At 39.1% G+C, this 16,251-nt stretch overlaps 1 protein-coding gene across 2 annotated transcripts in view; it reads right to left on the bottom strand.

Moving 5' to 3' along the window:
• Positions 1-16,251, bottom strand: part of TRPC4AP (transient receptor potential cation channel subfamily C member 4 associated protein) — an 83,284-nt gene that overhangs the window by 43,194 nt on the left and 23,839 nt on the right. For both annotated transcript variants that reach the window (XM_049868780.1, XM_049868781.1), the window contains exons 4-5: positions 8,401-8,458; positions 6,163-6,218 (exon numbers count right to left, since the gene is read on the bottom strand). In XM_049868780.1, the coding sequence (XP_049724737.1) occupies positions 6,163-6,218; positions 8,401-8,458 (114 nt within the window). The remainder of the gene's footprint in view (positions 1-6,162; positions 6,219-8,400; positions 8,459-16,251) is intronic.

Raw genomic sequence — 16,251 nt, 5'->3', positions numbered from 1 at the left:
CACCTTTCGCCAATTCAGCTTTTTACAGGTGTACAATTTATTGACAATTACAATAATCAGGTGTGCAACCCTACCCTAATCAATACGATTTTTCCATCACTGTTAACCCACTTTTTTCCCCTCGCTCCCACCCCTGGTAACCACTAAAAAACTTTGGTCTCTAAACATATTTGCCTTTTCTTGTCTTTTATATAAGTGAGGTCATATAATATTTGCCCTTTTTGTGACTGACTCAGCATAATGTCTTCAAGCTCTATCCACGTTGTAGCATGTATTAAGACTTCATTTCTCCTACTGGCTGAGTAGTAGCAAAACCACAATGAGATACCAAATGTACCACATTTGTACCTGTTGATCGGCATTAGATGGTTTTCCACCTTTTGGCTATTGTGAATCCTGTTGCAGTGAACACAGGTGTATAAGTCTCTTTTTGGGTTTCTGCTTTCAAGTCTTTTGGGTATATGCCTAGGACTGGAATTGCTGGGTCATGTTGCTGTTAGGTGCCATCGAGTTGGTTCCGACTCATAGCAACCCTATGCACAACAGAACGAAACACTGCCCGGTCCTCCGCCATCCTTACAATCGTTGTTATGCTTAAGCTCACTGTTGCAGCCACTGTGTCAATCCACTTTAAGGGTCTTCCTCTTTTCTACTGACCCTGTACTCTGCCAAGCATGATGTCCTTCTCCAGGGACTGATCCCTCCTGACAACATGTCTAAAGTACGTTAAAATGCAGACTTGCCATCCTTGCCTCTAAGGAGCACTCTGGCCACACTTCTTCCAAGACAGATCTGTTCGTTCTTTTGGCAGTCCACGGTATATTCAATATTTTTCGCCAACACCACAACTCAAAGGCGTCAACTCTTCTTCGGTCTTCCTTATTCATTGCCCAACTTTCACATGCATATGATGCAATTGAAAATACCATGGCTTGGGTCAGGCGCACCTTAGTCTTCAGGGTGACATCTTTGCTTTTCAACACTTTGAGGAGGTCCTTTGCAGCAGATTTGCCCAATGCAACGTGTCTTTTGATTTCTTGACTGCTGCTTCCATGGCTGTTGATTGTGGATCCAAGTAAAATGAAATCCTTGACAACTTCAAACTTTTCTCTGTTTATTACCATGTTGCTCATTGGTCCAGTTGTGAGGATTTTTGTTTTCTTTATGTTGAGGTGTAATCCATACTGAAGGCTGTGGTCTTTGATCTTCATTAGTAAGTGCTTCAAGTCCTCTTCACTTTCAGCAAGCAAGGTTGTGTCATCTGCATAATGCAGGTTGTTAATGAGTTTTCCTCCAATCCTGATGCCCCATTCTTCTTCATATAGTCCAGCTTCTCGGATTATTTGTTCAGCATACAGATTAAATAGGTATGGTGAAAGAATACAACCCTGACACACACCTTTCCTGACTGCCTCTTGATCTATGGAAAGGTTCCTCTTGAGCACAATTACGTGTTCTGGAATCCCCATTCTTCGCAGTGTTATCCATAGTTTGTTATGATCCACACAGTCGAATGCCTTTGCATAATCAATAAAACACAGGTAAACGTCCTTCTGGTATTCTCTGCTTTCAGCCGGGATCCGTCTGACATCAGCAATGATATCCCTGGTTCCACGTCCTCTTCTGAAGTCGGCCTGAATTTCTGGCAGTTCCCTGTCGATATACTGCTGCAACCATTTTTGAATGATCTTCAGCAAAATTTTGCTTGTGTGTGATATTAATGATATTGTTCTATAATTTCCACATTTGGTTGGATCACCTTTCTTGGGAATAGGCATAAATATGGATCTCTTCCAGTCACTTGGCCAGGAAGCTGTCTCCCATATTTCTTGGCATAGATGAGTGAGCACCTCCAGCGCTGCAGCTGTTTGTTGAAACATCTCAACTGATATTCCATCAATTTCTGGAGCCTTGTTTTTCGCCAATGCCTTCAGAGCAGCTTGGACTTCTTCCTTCAGTACCATCGGTTCCTGATCATATGCCACCTCTTGAAATGGCTGAATATTGACTAATTCTTTTTGGTATAATGACTCTGTGTATTCCTTCCATCTTCTTTTGATGCTTCCTGCGTCGTTTAATATTTTCCCCATGGAATCCTTCACTATTGCAACTCGAGGCTTGAATTTTTTCTTCAGTTCTTTCAGCTTGAGAAACGTCGAGCGTGTTCTTCCCTTTTGGTTTTCCATCTCCAGCTCTTTGCACATGTCATTATAATACTTTGTCTTCTCGAGAGGCTCTTTGAAATCTTCTGTTCAGTTCTTTTACTTCATCAATTCTTCCTTTTGCTTTAGCTGCTCGACGCTCGAGAGCAAGTTTCAGAGTCTCCTCTGACATCCATCTTGGTCTTTTCTTTCCTTCCTGTCTTTTCAGTGACCTCTTGCTTTCTTCATGGATGATGTCCTTGATGTCATTGCACAACTCGTCTGGTCTGCAGTCACTAGTGTTCAATGCGTCAAATCTGTTCATCAGATGGTCTCTAAATTCAGGTGGGATATACTCAAGATCATATTTTGGCTCTCGTGGACTTGCTCTGGTTTTCTTCAGTTTCAGCTTGAACTTGCATATGAGCAGTTGATGGCCTGTTCCACAGTCGGCCCCTGGCCTTGTTCTGACTGATGATATTGAACATTTCCATCGTCTCTTTCCACAGATGTAGTCGGTTTGGTTTCTGTGTGTTCCATCTGGCGAGGTCCATGTGTATAGTCCCCGTTGATACTGGTGAAAGAAGGTGTTTGCAATGAAGAAGTCGTTGGTCTTGCAAAATTCTATCATCCGATCTCCGGCATTGTTTCTATCACCAAGGCCATATTTTCCAACTACTGATCCCTCTTCTTTGTTTCCAACTTTTGCATTCCAATCACCAGTAATTATCAATGCATCTTGACTGCATGTTTGATCAATTTCAGACTGCAGCAGCTGATAAAAATCTTCTATTTCTTCATCTTTAGCCCTAGTAGTTGGTGCGTAAAGTTGAATAATAGTCATATTAACTGGTCTTCCTTGTAGGCGTATGGACAGTATCCTATCACTGACAGCACTGTACTTCAGGATAGATCTTGAAACGTTCTTTTTGACGATGAATGCAACACCATTCCTCTTCGAGTTGTCATTCCCAGCATAGTAGACTATATGATTGTCCGATTCAGAATGCCCAATACCAGTCCATTTCAGCTCACTAATGCCTAGGATATTGATGTTTATGCGTTCCATTTCATTTTTGACGATTTCCAATTGTCCTAGATTCATACTTTGTACGTTCCAGGTTCCGATTATTAATGGACGTTTGCAGCTGTTTCTTCTCATTTTGAGTCGTGCCACATCAGCAAACGAAGGTCCTGAAAGCTTTACTTCAGCCACGTCATTAAGGCCGACTCTACTTTGAGGAGGCAGCTCTTCCCGAGTCATCTTTTGAGTGCCTTCCAACCTGGGGGGCTCATCTTTCAGCACTATATAAGACAATGTTCCACTGCTATTCATAAGGTTTCATAAGGTTTTCAACATATCTGTTAGTTTGTTGTACTGTGGGGGCTTGTGTGTTGCTGTGATGCTGGAAGCTATGCCACCAGCATCCAGATACCAGCAGCGTCACCCATGGAGGACAGGTTTCAGCTGAGCTTCCAGGCTAAGACAGACTATGAAGAAGGACCCGGCAGTCTACTTCTGAAAAGCATTAGCCATTGAAAACCTTATGAATAGCAGGGGAACACTGTCTGCTGGGTCATATGGTAGTTCTATTTTTAGTTTTTTTGAGGAATTGCCACACTGTTTTCCACAACGGCTGTACCATTTTGCATTCCCACCAGCAATGGATAAGAGTTCTAATTTCCCCAGATCCTCACCAACGTTTGTTGTTTTCTGTTTTTTTTTATGTGATCTTAGCCATCCCAGTGGGAGTGAACTGGTAGCTCATTGTGCTTGTTTTGTATCTCTCTGATGCCTAATGACATTGAGCAACTTTTCTGTGTTTGGTGGCCATCTGAATGTCCTCTTTAGTGAAATGTCTAGTCAAGTCCTTTGCCCATTTTATGACTGGGTTATTTGCCTTTTTGTTGTTAAGCTGTCTAAGTTTTATATATATATTTTGGTTATTAGATTCTTATCGGATATATGGTTTCTGAAGACATTCTCCCAGTTGGGAGCTTGTCTCTTCAACTTTTTTGGTGAAGTCTTTTGATGAACAAAATTGTTTAAATTTTTATGAGGTCACATTTATTTTGTCTTTTGCTGTTTGTGCTTTTCTTATTAGATAATCTGTTGTTAAAAGCTAGGCCCAACAGCATTGCCCTACATTTTCTTCTAATAATTTTATGGTTTGAGTTTGCACATTTAGGTTAACCCATTTTAAATTTGTTTTTGTGTATGGTATGAGACATGACTCCTGTTTCATTTTTCTGCATGTGTAAATCCAATTTTCCCAACACCACATGCTGAAGAGACTCTTCTTTCCCCGTTGTACAGACTTAGCACCCTCATCAAAAATCAGTTGACCATAGATGTGTGGGTTTATTTATGGACTCTCAATTCTATTCCAGCTGTCTATGTGTCTACTGTTATACCAGTACTAGGCTGCTTTGGTTACTGTAGCTGTATATATAAAAAAAAAAAAAAGCTGCATAGTACGTTTTAAAATCAGGAAGTGTGCGTCCTACTTTTTCTCTTTCAACATTGCTTTAGCTCTTCAGGACCTCTTGCCATTCCATACAAAGTTGAGGACTGGTTTTTTTTATTTCTGTAAAGAAGGCTGTTGAAATTTTGATCGGAATTGTGTTGAATCTACAGATTGCTTTGGGTAGTAATGACATCTTAACAATATCAAGTCTTCCAATCCATGAACATGGAACATTTTTCCATTTATTTAAGTCTTCTTTAATCCCTTTCAGCAGTATCTTACACTTTCCGTTGTAGAAGTCCTTCACGTCCCTGGTTAGATTTATTCCTAGGTATCTTATTCTCTTGGGTACTATTGTAAATGGAACTGTTTCTCTAATTTCCCTTTCGGATTTCTCATACAGAAACTCAACTGATTTTTGCTTGTTAACCTTGTACCCTACAACTTTGCTAAATTCTTCTATTAGCTCTAGAAGTCTTCTTGTGGACTCTTTTGGATACTTTTATATATAGAATCATACCATCTGCAAATAGAGATAATTTTACTTCTTTTCCAGTCTGGGTACCTTTTATTTTTCTTGTTGTATTGCTCTGGCTAGGGTTAAACATAATTTTTGTATTTCCACAATATATGGATTTTACTTCTGCAGTACCACTTGTTTCATCCTGCTTTGTTTTATGGCTCACTATTTACATGGTTTACTACATCATGCGCTCCTAAAAGACAGGTACTGTGTCATTACGGAAACCCTGGTGGTGCAGTGGTTAAGAGCTACGGCTGCTAACTAAAAGGTCGGCAGTTCTAATCCACCAGGGGCTCCTTGGAAACCATATGGGGCAGTTCTACTCTGTCCAATAGGGTCGCTATGAGTAGGAATCTACTCGACGGCAAACAACAACATGCCACTATATCTAACATTGATGCACTCCTTTCAAAGTGCCTTCTCATCTATTATCTAATTTAGTTCTCACAATAACCTTATGATGTTAGTATGACCGCTAACTGCATTTCTGATAATAAAGTTAGGCTCAAGGGGGTGAACTAATAGCCACTAAGCCAAGAGCCAGAACACAAAATCAAGTTCTAACACTAAGTACTGGGCTCTTTTCCTTCTACCAAATTGCTTCCTTTACGCACCACTCATTCAGTGATCAACACTGTAGACTGTCCTGCTCTTATTTTGTTAACAAGGAAAATGAAGGAACAGGCAGGATCTTAGACTGTGGAGTTGAAAGGAATCTTAAAGGTCATAGGCACCCTTCCAATACCTGCACCCCTTTCACAAGGAACTGTTCACTCTCTGCTTGGATGCCTCCAGAGCTAAAGGAGTTCAGTACCTGCTAAGGCAGCCCAGGCTCTTAACGGTTATGAACTTCTGCCTCCTCATAATTTCTACCTGTTGGTTTTGGTTCCCAGGCACACAAAAAATAAGTCCAATTCCCTCAGTGTCTGAAGATAGCTCTCATGTCTGCCACCCCCACTTGAATCTTCCCTTCTCAAACACTGCAGATGTGATGGAGACATAAGTGGGGCCCCAAGAGCAGGGTACTTACACAGACACAGGTATTATACAGGATGCTCAAGCAGTCCTTGGACATTTCATCACTTACTGAAAGTGAAAGGGAATAATTGATTATTTTTCTTATTAAAAAGAGAGTGTAATGTTAAATTTTTTGAACATAAAAACTGTTACTCACAATCCCCTCCAAGATGATTACTTCCTTTTGGCATACCTCCTTCCAGACCTTGTCTACCAAAGATTTTCACAGTGCCCATCAGAACCTACGAACCAATTTGTATACTGCTTTTTGGTTTGACATAGTAGCCATTTTCCTATTACATTCCAGCATCTTCATAATTTTAAACCGTTGTGGTTCCATCATTCAACAAAGCTATTTTCCCTTTTTGTGGCTTGCTTAAGAGTTTTGTTAGGTGTTTTGTTTTGTTTGCTGTTTAAGAAGACTACAAATAAAATGATATAATACATCTGTGTAGCCTTATTACGCTTCTGTTGAGCTGGTTCAACACAAATTTCCAAAAGTAGAACTACTAGAACCTAAAGTATAAGCTTAATTACTCGTTATAAATTTCCATTGAAAGTTCTAGCAACAAGCAAGGATACCATTTTTATCAAAGACTTACCCATTATGAGCGCTTTTTGCTTTGTTTTTTTTGTTGTTGTTGTTACTTGTTTTAGGTAGCTGGCTTTTAATGTCTGACTTACTAATTCCAATAAGAAACTAGCTACCTCTTGAGTAGGAACAGGAGAGACACACAAAAAGGAAATTCAGTATTTATGACCCCAAAACCGAGGATGATAAAACTGAGTATGAATCATGGAGCAAATGTTTTGGTTTGTATTGCTTTTATTTTTTAAAAACTGTGCTCATCCACTCTTACGCTGTTACCATAAACTCTAAAATACTAGGTTTCCCCCTGAGATCTCAATCGGCAAGCTAGCTTAAGAATTGCAGATGCCCTTTATCTGTCGTCATTACCATGCGCTCTACTGCGCTTTTGGCTTGTTTATTTATTTAATGATGTCAGAGCAGGGTGGAACACCAGAACAGTGTATCTCAGTATTTCCAGACCTTCTATTTTCAAAGGGAATTAGAATTCTTTCATTAATCAAATATTTATTCAGTACCTACTCTAGATCAGATGCAGAGTATAGAATGAAGGGGTGAAAAAAAAGACAGTCTTGGCTCTCGTGGAGCTTATAAGTCTAATGAGAGGAAAAGAGAATAAATAAGTATACCAACAAGCATTCACACGATGCTACTTGCTACAAGGAAAATAAAGAACATGAAGAACCAATTTAGATAGAGTAGAAAAGCTGAGACATGAAAGATGAATATGAGTCCTCTTAAGCACTACCACACATACAAATGAGGTCTTATACAGTACGTCCTATTGGTGTTAGAAAAAATGTACATACACGATGTTTGTAGAAAGGTATTCATCAAACGTTAATTGAAATGATTTCTGGCTTTTAATGCCAGAGTAAATGCATTTACTCTTTCTTTAATTCAACACTGAATACCTAAAAAGAGTATCTGTAACATACGTTGTTATAAAAATAATAGAATAATACCTATATACCTATCACCAAGATTAAGAAATAACGCACTACCAGAAGACTTTTACTTTTTACTACGCGTACGCTGATAATGACTGGACTTTTTACAAAAGGCACACATCATCTATCTCTTTAACAAAAAACTATTATTAGAGGCCATTGAGTCAATTCCAACTCATGGTGGCTGCATATATGCAGAGCAGAACTGTGCCACAGAATTTTCAAGGCTGTGACCTTTTGGAAGCAGATCGCCAGGCCTGTCTTCTGAGGTACCTCCGGGTGGGTGTGAACCACCATCCTTTTGGCCAGGAGATGAGTGCTTAACTGTTTGTGCCGCCCAGAGACTCCAAGTAAAAAAACAGATGCAGTTTTTTAAAAAAATAAAGTCATTTTACCAGGCTATTCCTTACTTTCTCAGTTAACTATATAAACGAAAAAAGACTTCAAAAAAGACATAAAAGCTTGACGCAAGGACTGTGGAAAGTACAAAGATGCAATTCTTTTAGTAGTTTCCACATTTTTAAAGCACTTGATCTGTATTTCCACCCAGCATAGAATGAATAGTTAGGGGGTGAGGAAGGCATCCCACAGCTGAATGCGAGGCACTCACTCAATGTAAGACATTAAAAAGGGAAAGAAGAGCAACTCATGGGAACTACTGCCACACCAGCAGTTTGGGAAATGAAGACAAGTAGCTGACAGCTATACTTACTTTTCAGTTTCTGTCCCCGGATAGAGATTGTAGGCCTCATAAGAATTTCTACAAGGAGCTATAAAAAAAAGAAAAAGAGAATAAAATCTTTAAAATGAATCTAAAACGCAACTTATAAAACAGTCTTAGCCATGACAACTCATAGGCCAAATATCTGTCACAGTATTATAATGTCGTCTTCTTCAGGGACAGATAGGAGGCGGTAAAATTCACTAGAAGGAGCATTGTACCAAGAGTCAGGAAGCTGGGTTCTAGTCCCAGCTCAGTCATCTATTCCCCATGTGAACCTGGGCAAATCCCTGCCTGTCCCTGGGCCTCACGGTTCTCATTTTTAAAAATAAATGTGTTAGACTAGGTAATCTCTGGGATCCAAAGTGGCTTTAATTTTTTAAAAGCTGTGCAACATTATCACTACTGTGATTCCTCTTTTGCTTCAAGAACATCTGTGCATGTAAACTTATAAAAAGGATCTTAAAAGATACACTGATTTCTACAGAAGCTGGGGGTGAGACATTCATTTTTCAATTTATATACTTTTAATACAACAAATAATTTTGCTTAAACTGTTTAAAATAAGCATGTATTAAAAAAAACATTCTGTTGAGACAAATTAGGGCATTATGATGACAAAGAATCAATCCATCAGAAACATACAACAATTATAAACATATATGGACCTAACAACAAGAGCCCCAAAATACATAAGCAAAAGCGGACAGAATTAAAGGGAGAAATAGACAAGTTAATATTAATAGCTGGATACTTCAATATCCTATTTTTAATAATGGAAAGATAACTAGCCGAAGATCAACAAGAAAACAGAAGGACTGAACAAAATTATAAACCATCTTAGCTTAAAAGATACCTATGGTACACTCCACCCAACAGCAGATTATACATTCACTCCAGTGACACGGATCATTCTCCAGTGTAGATCATGCATCAGGCCATAAAATAATCCTCAAGAAATTTAAAAGAAGTGAAATCATACTAAGTATGTTCTCTTGACCATAACGAATTAGTGGTGATCAACGTACAACTTTGTGAGTATACTAGAAACCACTGTATTATGGTTAAAAGGGTTAATTTCATGGTATGTGAATTGTATCGCAATAAAGCAGTTATTAAAAAAATCCTGCTAAATAAATTCTAGGTTAATATAAACCAAAAATAAAGGTTAGAGAGGAATACTCCGAAAGTCTTTGAGAGTACACACTTCAACTGGAAGATCAAAGAACGCCTCTGTTCATCTCAAACCAGCAGCAAATCTTAAGAAAAGAAATCCACATTCTTGAGATTGCTCCTGACATGAACGAGACACAACAATTCGACACCCTGAACGGAGAGAGGCTGTGGAATATGCGTTGTTTTAGCCTGGGGCAGCGGCTTACAAAATAAAAAACCTCGACCAGCGCTGGCTGCACTGAGGAGAGCAGTATCTGGGAGAGCGGGGGCCGGGGGCAGCGGAGAGAAGTCTCGTGACTTGTGGCAACAGTGAAGGCTGTCCTGAACACAGGCCAATTCTGCTTTATGGGACAGAGTTACAATGCTGTTCTCTAGAAAAGCTGATTTATGATCATAGAGGATATACAACTTTGTAGCCTGATCTTTTCATCAAGAATTTTCCTGTTATTATAAACTTTAACATTGTTAATGGCTGCATAAACTTGAACCAAGTGGTTGAAATAACCATTATCTTCCTCCTGGTGAATACTTTTGGCCATTATACACAATGCTCCACCAAACATCTATGTATTCAAAGCTTATCAAAGAAGCTAGAGTTCCCAGGTTCCCTAAGAACAACTGTCAATGGGACTAAGAAGAACCTTTCCTCCCCATAAAGCCAGACATGCACTCTCTGGTTCGCTAATCCCTATAGTCATTTAATTTATGCAGATAAGCTTATTCTAGACCTGTTCCGTTGGATTAAATTACTTACTTGGCCCCAAAGGAATCTGACGCTTTTCACTTTTCATGTTAGAGGTTGGGTCAAGTTGATGAGAAGTGATCTAACCTCCCTCATACTTCTTCCCACTCAACACCCCCTCCAAAGGTCACTACTAGTCTAACTTCTATTTCCACAGATTAATTTTACCTGTCTTTAAACTGTCCAGTTACATAAATGGAATCATACACTGCGTTCTTTTGTGCCTGGATTCATCTGTTCAGCATTATGTCTGTGAGATTCACCCAGGCTGTATGGAGTAGCAGCTCATGCTTTTTCATTGCTCTGTAGTACTCCTTACATGAATTTATCACAATTTATCCATTCTCCTGTTGATAAGACATTTAACTTGTTTCCAGTTTAAGGCTATTCACTGTACTATTAACAGTCTCCTTTTTTTTTTTATATGGTTATATGTCTTTTACATGTGTGTTCTGGAAACCCTGGTGGCATAGTGGTTAAGTGCTACGGCTGCTAACCAAAGGGTCGGCAGTTTGGATCTGCCAGGCGCTCCTTGGAAAGTCTATGGGACAGTTCTACTCTGACCTATAAGGACACTATGAGTCGGAATCAACTTGACGGCACTAGGTTTGGTTTGGTTTCGGTTTTATATGTCTTTTGAAGAACATATGTAAATACTTCTTTTAGGTATATAAGAAAGGGGAGAACCGTTGAATCATACGGTACGGGTATGTTCAGTTTCAGCAGATAAAGCCAAACGGTTTTCCAAAGGGGGTGTGTAAATCTACACTCCCAACGGTAGTGTATCAGAGTTTCTACTGTTCCATACTCTTGCCAGTCCCTGGGGTTGGCAGACTTTTTAACATTAGCTATTTTTATTCTAGCGGGTGGGTAGTGGTATCTCATTAAGGTTTTATTTCTATTTCCCTGATGATTAATGAAGATGAACACATCTGCATATGTTTAATTGTTGGTGGGGCTGTCTTTTATGAACTGCCTATTCAAATCTCTGGGCCATTTTCTTCTGGGTTTTCTTTATTGATTTTTAAGGAGTTCCTTTTCTTTTCTTGTTATGAGGCCACTGTGGGTAAGTCCTGTTACAAGTAGCTTCTTTCTCTCTCTGGGTTGTCTTTCAGCCTCTTAACCAAAAAAAAAAAAAAAAAAACCCAAACTCATTGCCGTTGAGTCGATTCCGACTCATAGTGACCCTATAGGACAGAGTAGAACTGCCCCATAGAGTTTCCAAGGAGCGTGGTGGATTCGAACTGCCAACCTTTTGGCTAGCAGCCATAGCCCTTAAACACTACGCCGCCAGGGTTTCCTTCAGCCTCTTAGTGGTATTTTATTTCATTGTATTTTATATATATATAAGAAAACATTTGCCATTACAACCATTTTTACGTGTACAATCCGGTGACATTAATTACATTCACCATGTTGTATAATTATCACCACCATTTCCAATTGTTTTTTCATCACCCTAACAGAAACTCAGGACCCCTTATGCAGTAATTCCCCATTTCCCCTCTCGCCAACCTCTGGCAACCACTAACAAACTTTAATCTCAATACATCTGCCTAATCTAGATTATTTCACATAAGCAGAATCATATAGTATTTGTCCTCTTGTGTCTGACTTTTCTCACTTAGCGTATTTTCAAGGTTCATCCATGTCATAATATGAAGCAGAACTTCATTTCTCTTTATGGCTGAATAATATTCCAGTGTATGTATACACCACATTTTGTCTATCCACCGATCTGCTGATGGACACGGGTTATTTCCACCTTCTGGCTGTTGCAAATAAGGCTGCAATGAACACTGATGTAAAAGTATCCGCTTTCAATTCTTTCGGCTATAGAATCTAGGAGAACTGCTGGGTTTTATGGTGATTCTATGTTTAACTTTTTGAGGAACCGCCAAATGTTTTCCACAGCATCAGCCTCTTTATGGCATTTTTTTTTATAAACATAAGCCTTTTATTGTAGAAAATATTTATCAATGTTTCTGTTTACAATTAGCATTTTTTGTGTCTTGTTTAAGAGCTCTGTCTGTCCCTATTCCAAGCTAATGAAAATATTCTCCTATTTTGGCTTCTTGAAACTTTTTGGTTTCACCTTTCATATTTAAGTCTATATTCCATCTGGAATTGATTTCTGTGTATGGCATGCAGTAGGGATCAAGGTTAATTTTTTTCTACATGGATATCGAGTTGATCTAGTAGCACTTATTATGAAACCATCTTTTTCCCATTGGACTGCACTGACACCTTTGTCATGGGCTAGGTGACTACACAGGAGGCTCACAGCACTACTAAGCCCAATTCTAACTGCCAGGTTAGGGAAATGAATAGGAGAAGGAAAAAAGAAAAATGGGAAGAAAGAGGAACCCTGTTGGTATCAAGGAACCAGATCCACCTTGGATGCTGAACACGGGGGACACTTAAATAAACACTCCATTACCCTCACAAGATACACAAGCTACCAAAATTCAGAATACTCCAGAACACCAAAATCAGATAAATTCTTTGATATTTCAAGGGCTCTTATTTCAAAGAACTGTCCTATGTTTGGAAAATACACATTTCAATTGCTTTCTAATCTACATGTAATTTAAACATACATCTCTACGAATGGGGTAAAACATTAAGCAACACAGCCAATGGGAAGAAGGATGGATGACTATGTGGATGAAGGCAAGTCAATTCATCTCTGTGTGTCTATTTTCTCAAAACAACATGAGAGACCCTTAAATTCCTTCCAGGTTCTCTATGCCCCTAGAAAAATTTGAGACTGGTAAAAAGTGGTTAGATTCTGGATCTATACTATAGGGAGAGATAACAAGATTTGCTAGAAATGAGATGCGGGGTATAAGAGGAGAAGAGGAATAAAGGATAACTCCAAGGTTTTTGCTCTGAGCAACCGAAAAGATGGTGATGCCATTTACTGAGATGAGGAAGACTGTAGGTGGGGTAAGTTGTAGTTAGGGGAGATGAGAAATTCCATTTGGAACATGTTACATTTGAGATGTCTATTAGGATAACAAATGGAGATGTCAAGTAGGCTACTGGATGTAAGTCCAGAATTCGAGCAAGAGGTCTGCTCTGGAGTTATAAACATGGGAGTTGGCAGTATAAAGATGGTATTAAAAAGGCGTAAGTAAAAATGGTATCATCAAAGAAGCAATTATGAACAGGCAAGGGAATTCAAGGACTAAGCCTTCAAGACTCAAATGTTATAATGGTCAGGGAGAAGAGGAAGAACCAGCAAAAAATTGAGGAGTGGTCAGTGAGGTATGAGGAAAATTAGGGGGGTGTGGTGTCCTGGAAGCCAAAGAAAACAGTGTTCTAAAAAGAAGGAGGCCATCAACTGCGTCAAATGCTGCTGCTAAGTCAAGTAACCCGATAACTAAAAAGCCACCATTGGATTTAGCAAAATTGAGCTCACTGGTGACCTTGCCAAGAGTGGTCTGGTACAGCAGTAGGGTGAAAGCTAGACTAGAGGGCATTTAAGAGAGAATGGGAGAAGAATTAGAGACCTTAAGTAAATACAACTCTTCCAAGGAATTCTGTTGCAAAACAGAATTTTGCTGAGATGAGAAATAGAATCAAAAGAGTTTGTTTTTCTTAAATACAGGAGAAATAACAGCATGTTTTTAATGCTAATTAAGAACAATCTGGTAGGGCAGATAGTGCAGAAAAGAGAGACTTGCTGAAATGATGTTTTACCTCATAAGGCTATTATGAAAATTATTAAATGAGATAAATTGTGATGATGAGATTATTAGTGATTACTAAATTATTAAAAGGGGGCAACGATATCTATCACTTATCAAGTACTAAGTATATTATTACTCTTAAACATTTATTAAGCAGGCATCATGCTAACCCATTGCAGTAGAGTTGATTTCAAGTCATAGCAACCCTACAGGAAAGAGCAGAATGGCGTCATAGGGTTTCCAAGGAACGGCTGGTGGATTCGAACCATCACCTTTCAGTTAGCAGCCAAGTATGCTAGGGGCTAGGAATATGATCAATCATGATCACTACTCTCAGCTTACGAACTACTGGTATAGACAGAGAAATACAAAATTACAATTCAGTTTGGTCAGTGCTATAATGGGAATCAACCTGAGTTTTACGGGAATACAAAGGTGGAAAACCCACACAGACCTAGGAGGTGGGAAGGGTGACTGGAAGACTTCTGGGCAGAAGTCACATCTTAGCTGAGAAATGAATACTAAGTGTGTGCACCAGGGAAGGGAGTGGAAAGAGAGTGTTCAAAGCAGGGAGAACATCACACACAAAGGCTCTAAGGTGAAAGTCCTTCCAGCTGACTGGAGCACAGGGCTGTAGGCGGGTCATGAGAGAAGCTGGAGAGATCTGCAGGGCCCCTGTAAACCATTTTGAGAAGTCTGGAATTTATCCTGAAAGCAGTCTGGAACCTACCGTCAAAGGTTTAGGAAAAACAGGAGGTGGCTTGAAATAGCTAATGTGGAGAAAAGGAAAAAATGTGACTGGGGAAAACAGGATTCTGCCAGATAACTGAAGGTATAATTCAAGCTGGAAACAATGAATTTACAGGGGCACTGATCAACACTACAACATGATTTTCACCAACAGAGCCAAGCATCACTTGGGCAAAGAAAGACGCATTGGACAGACCCATGGCTGCAGTTTCTCTAAACAGGTAAAATGGAACGCAATGGGACAAGGGAGTATAGGATTTTGGCAAGGGTGGAAAAACAGACTGTGGAGACTAAATCAGATAGGGAAAGACTGAAGAAGGCTGATGGGGGGTAGAGGAGAGTCACAACTCCAGATTCAGAAAAATTAATTCCACGATTCCTAAAAACTAGTAAATGCCATCTTAAGGTCTATGCTTGCAATTTCTGAGAAGTCATAGAGAGCAGGAAAGATACCAGAAGACCGTATCTTTAATTGGGGGGGGGGGGGGAGGGGAAACTGCTGCAAAAGAAGAAAAAAAAGTTTATTAAGCTGGAAGTGGATTCTGGCCAATTCCATAGATTGGTAACCAGGGGACTAAGCAATTAGAAAAATCTGTGATCACTAGAAAATAGCAAGGGTTCACCAAAACAAAACATGTCAAAACTTTAATTTCCTTCCTTTCTTGCTTGGGTTCGTAGACTGGAAGATTAGATGGGGGAAAGCTAAAGACACAGTAAACATAGTTTGTGGAAAGGCAGTTGACCCATACCTTTATGAAAAAGTATAGAGGTATTAGATGAAAACATAGGTGTCCAGTGTTGATTAATCAACAGTCAACTCCTAAACATTTTGTTTTAGAAAAGGCGACTTGAATAAATAAGAAGGCATATCATGTTCTTGAACAGAAATACTCAATATCATAAAAATGTCAATTTACTCTAAATTAATCCAGTCATTTAAGGTAGTAATGCCAACAAAAAATTTTAAAATTATACAAGCTGATCCTGAAATTCATGGGCGGGTACGGAACAGCCATGAAGATTAGGTGTTGCAGGTGGAAGGAAAATACATGTTAGGAAGGACTAACCCTATCATATGTTAAAATGTTATAAAGTTACAATCTTTAAAACCAACTGGTACTGTGGCATGAAAACACTGAATGGTAGCTCAGAAAAAGAGCACAAAATAAACCAAGTATGTGTAGGAAAATCAGTATACGATAAAAATGACATTTCAAATCAGTGATGGGGGTAACGGCAGGTATCTGGGGAGAAAAAAAAGTAGGATCTCAACACCTTACTCATTACACCTAAATACATAATGAAGGGTGCAAAACTTTAAACATATACAATGAAAACATTAAAATATCAGAAAGGAATAATCCAACAGGTGGAAAAGCATGAAACAAAACTCTGAAGGCATAAAAGCAAAGACTGATCAATCTGACAGCCTAAAGAGTAAACATTTCTACATTTAAAAATACCATAAAGTCAAAATAC

Source organism: Elephas maximus, chromosome 25, assembly GCF_024166365.1.
Source record: "Elephas maximus indicus isolate mEleMax1 chromosome 25, mEleMax1 primary haplotype, whole genome shotgun sequence".
In the NCBI taxonomy this organism is placed as follows: Eukaryota; Metazoa; Chordata; class Mammalia; order Proboscidea; family Elephantidae; genus Elephas; species Elephas maximus.
This window is presented reverse-complemented; position numbering and strand designations above follow the sequence as displayed.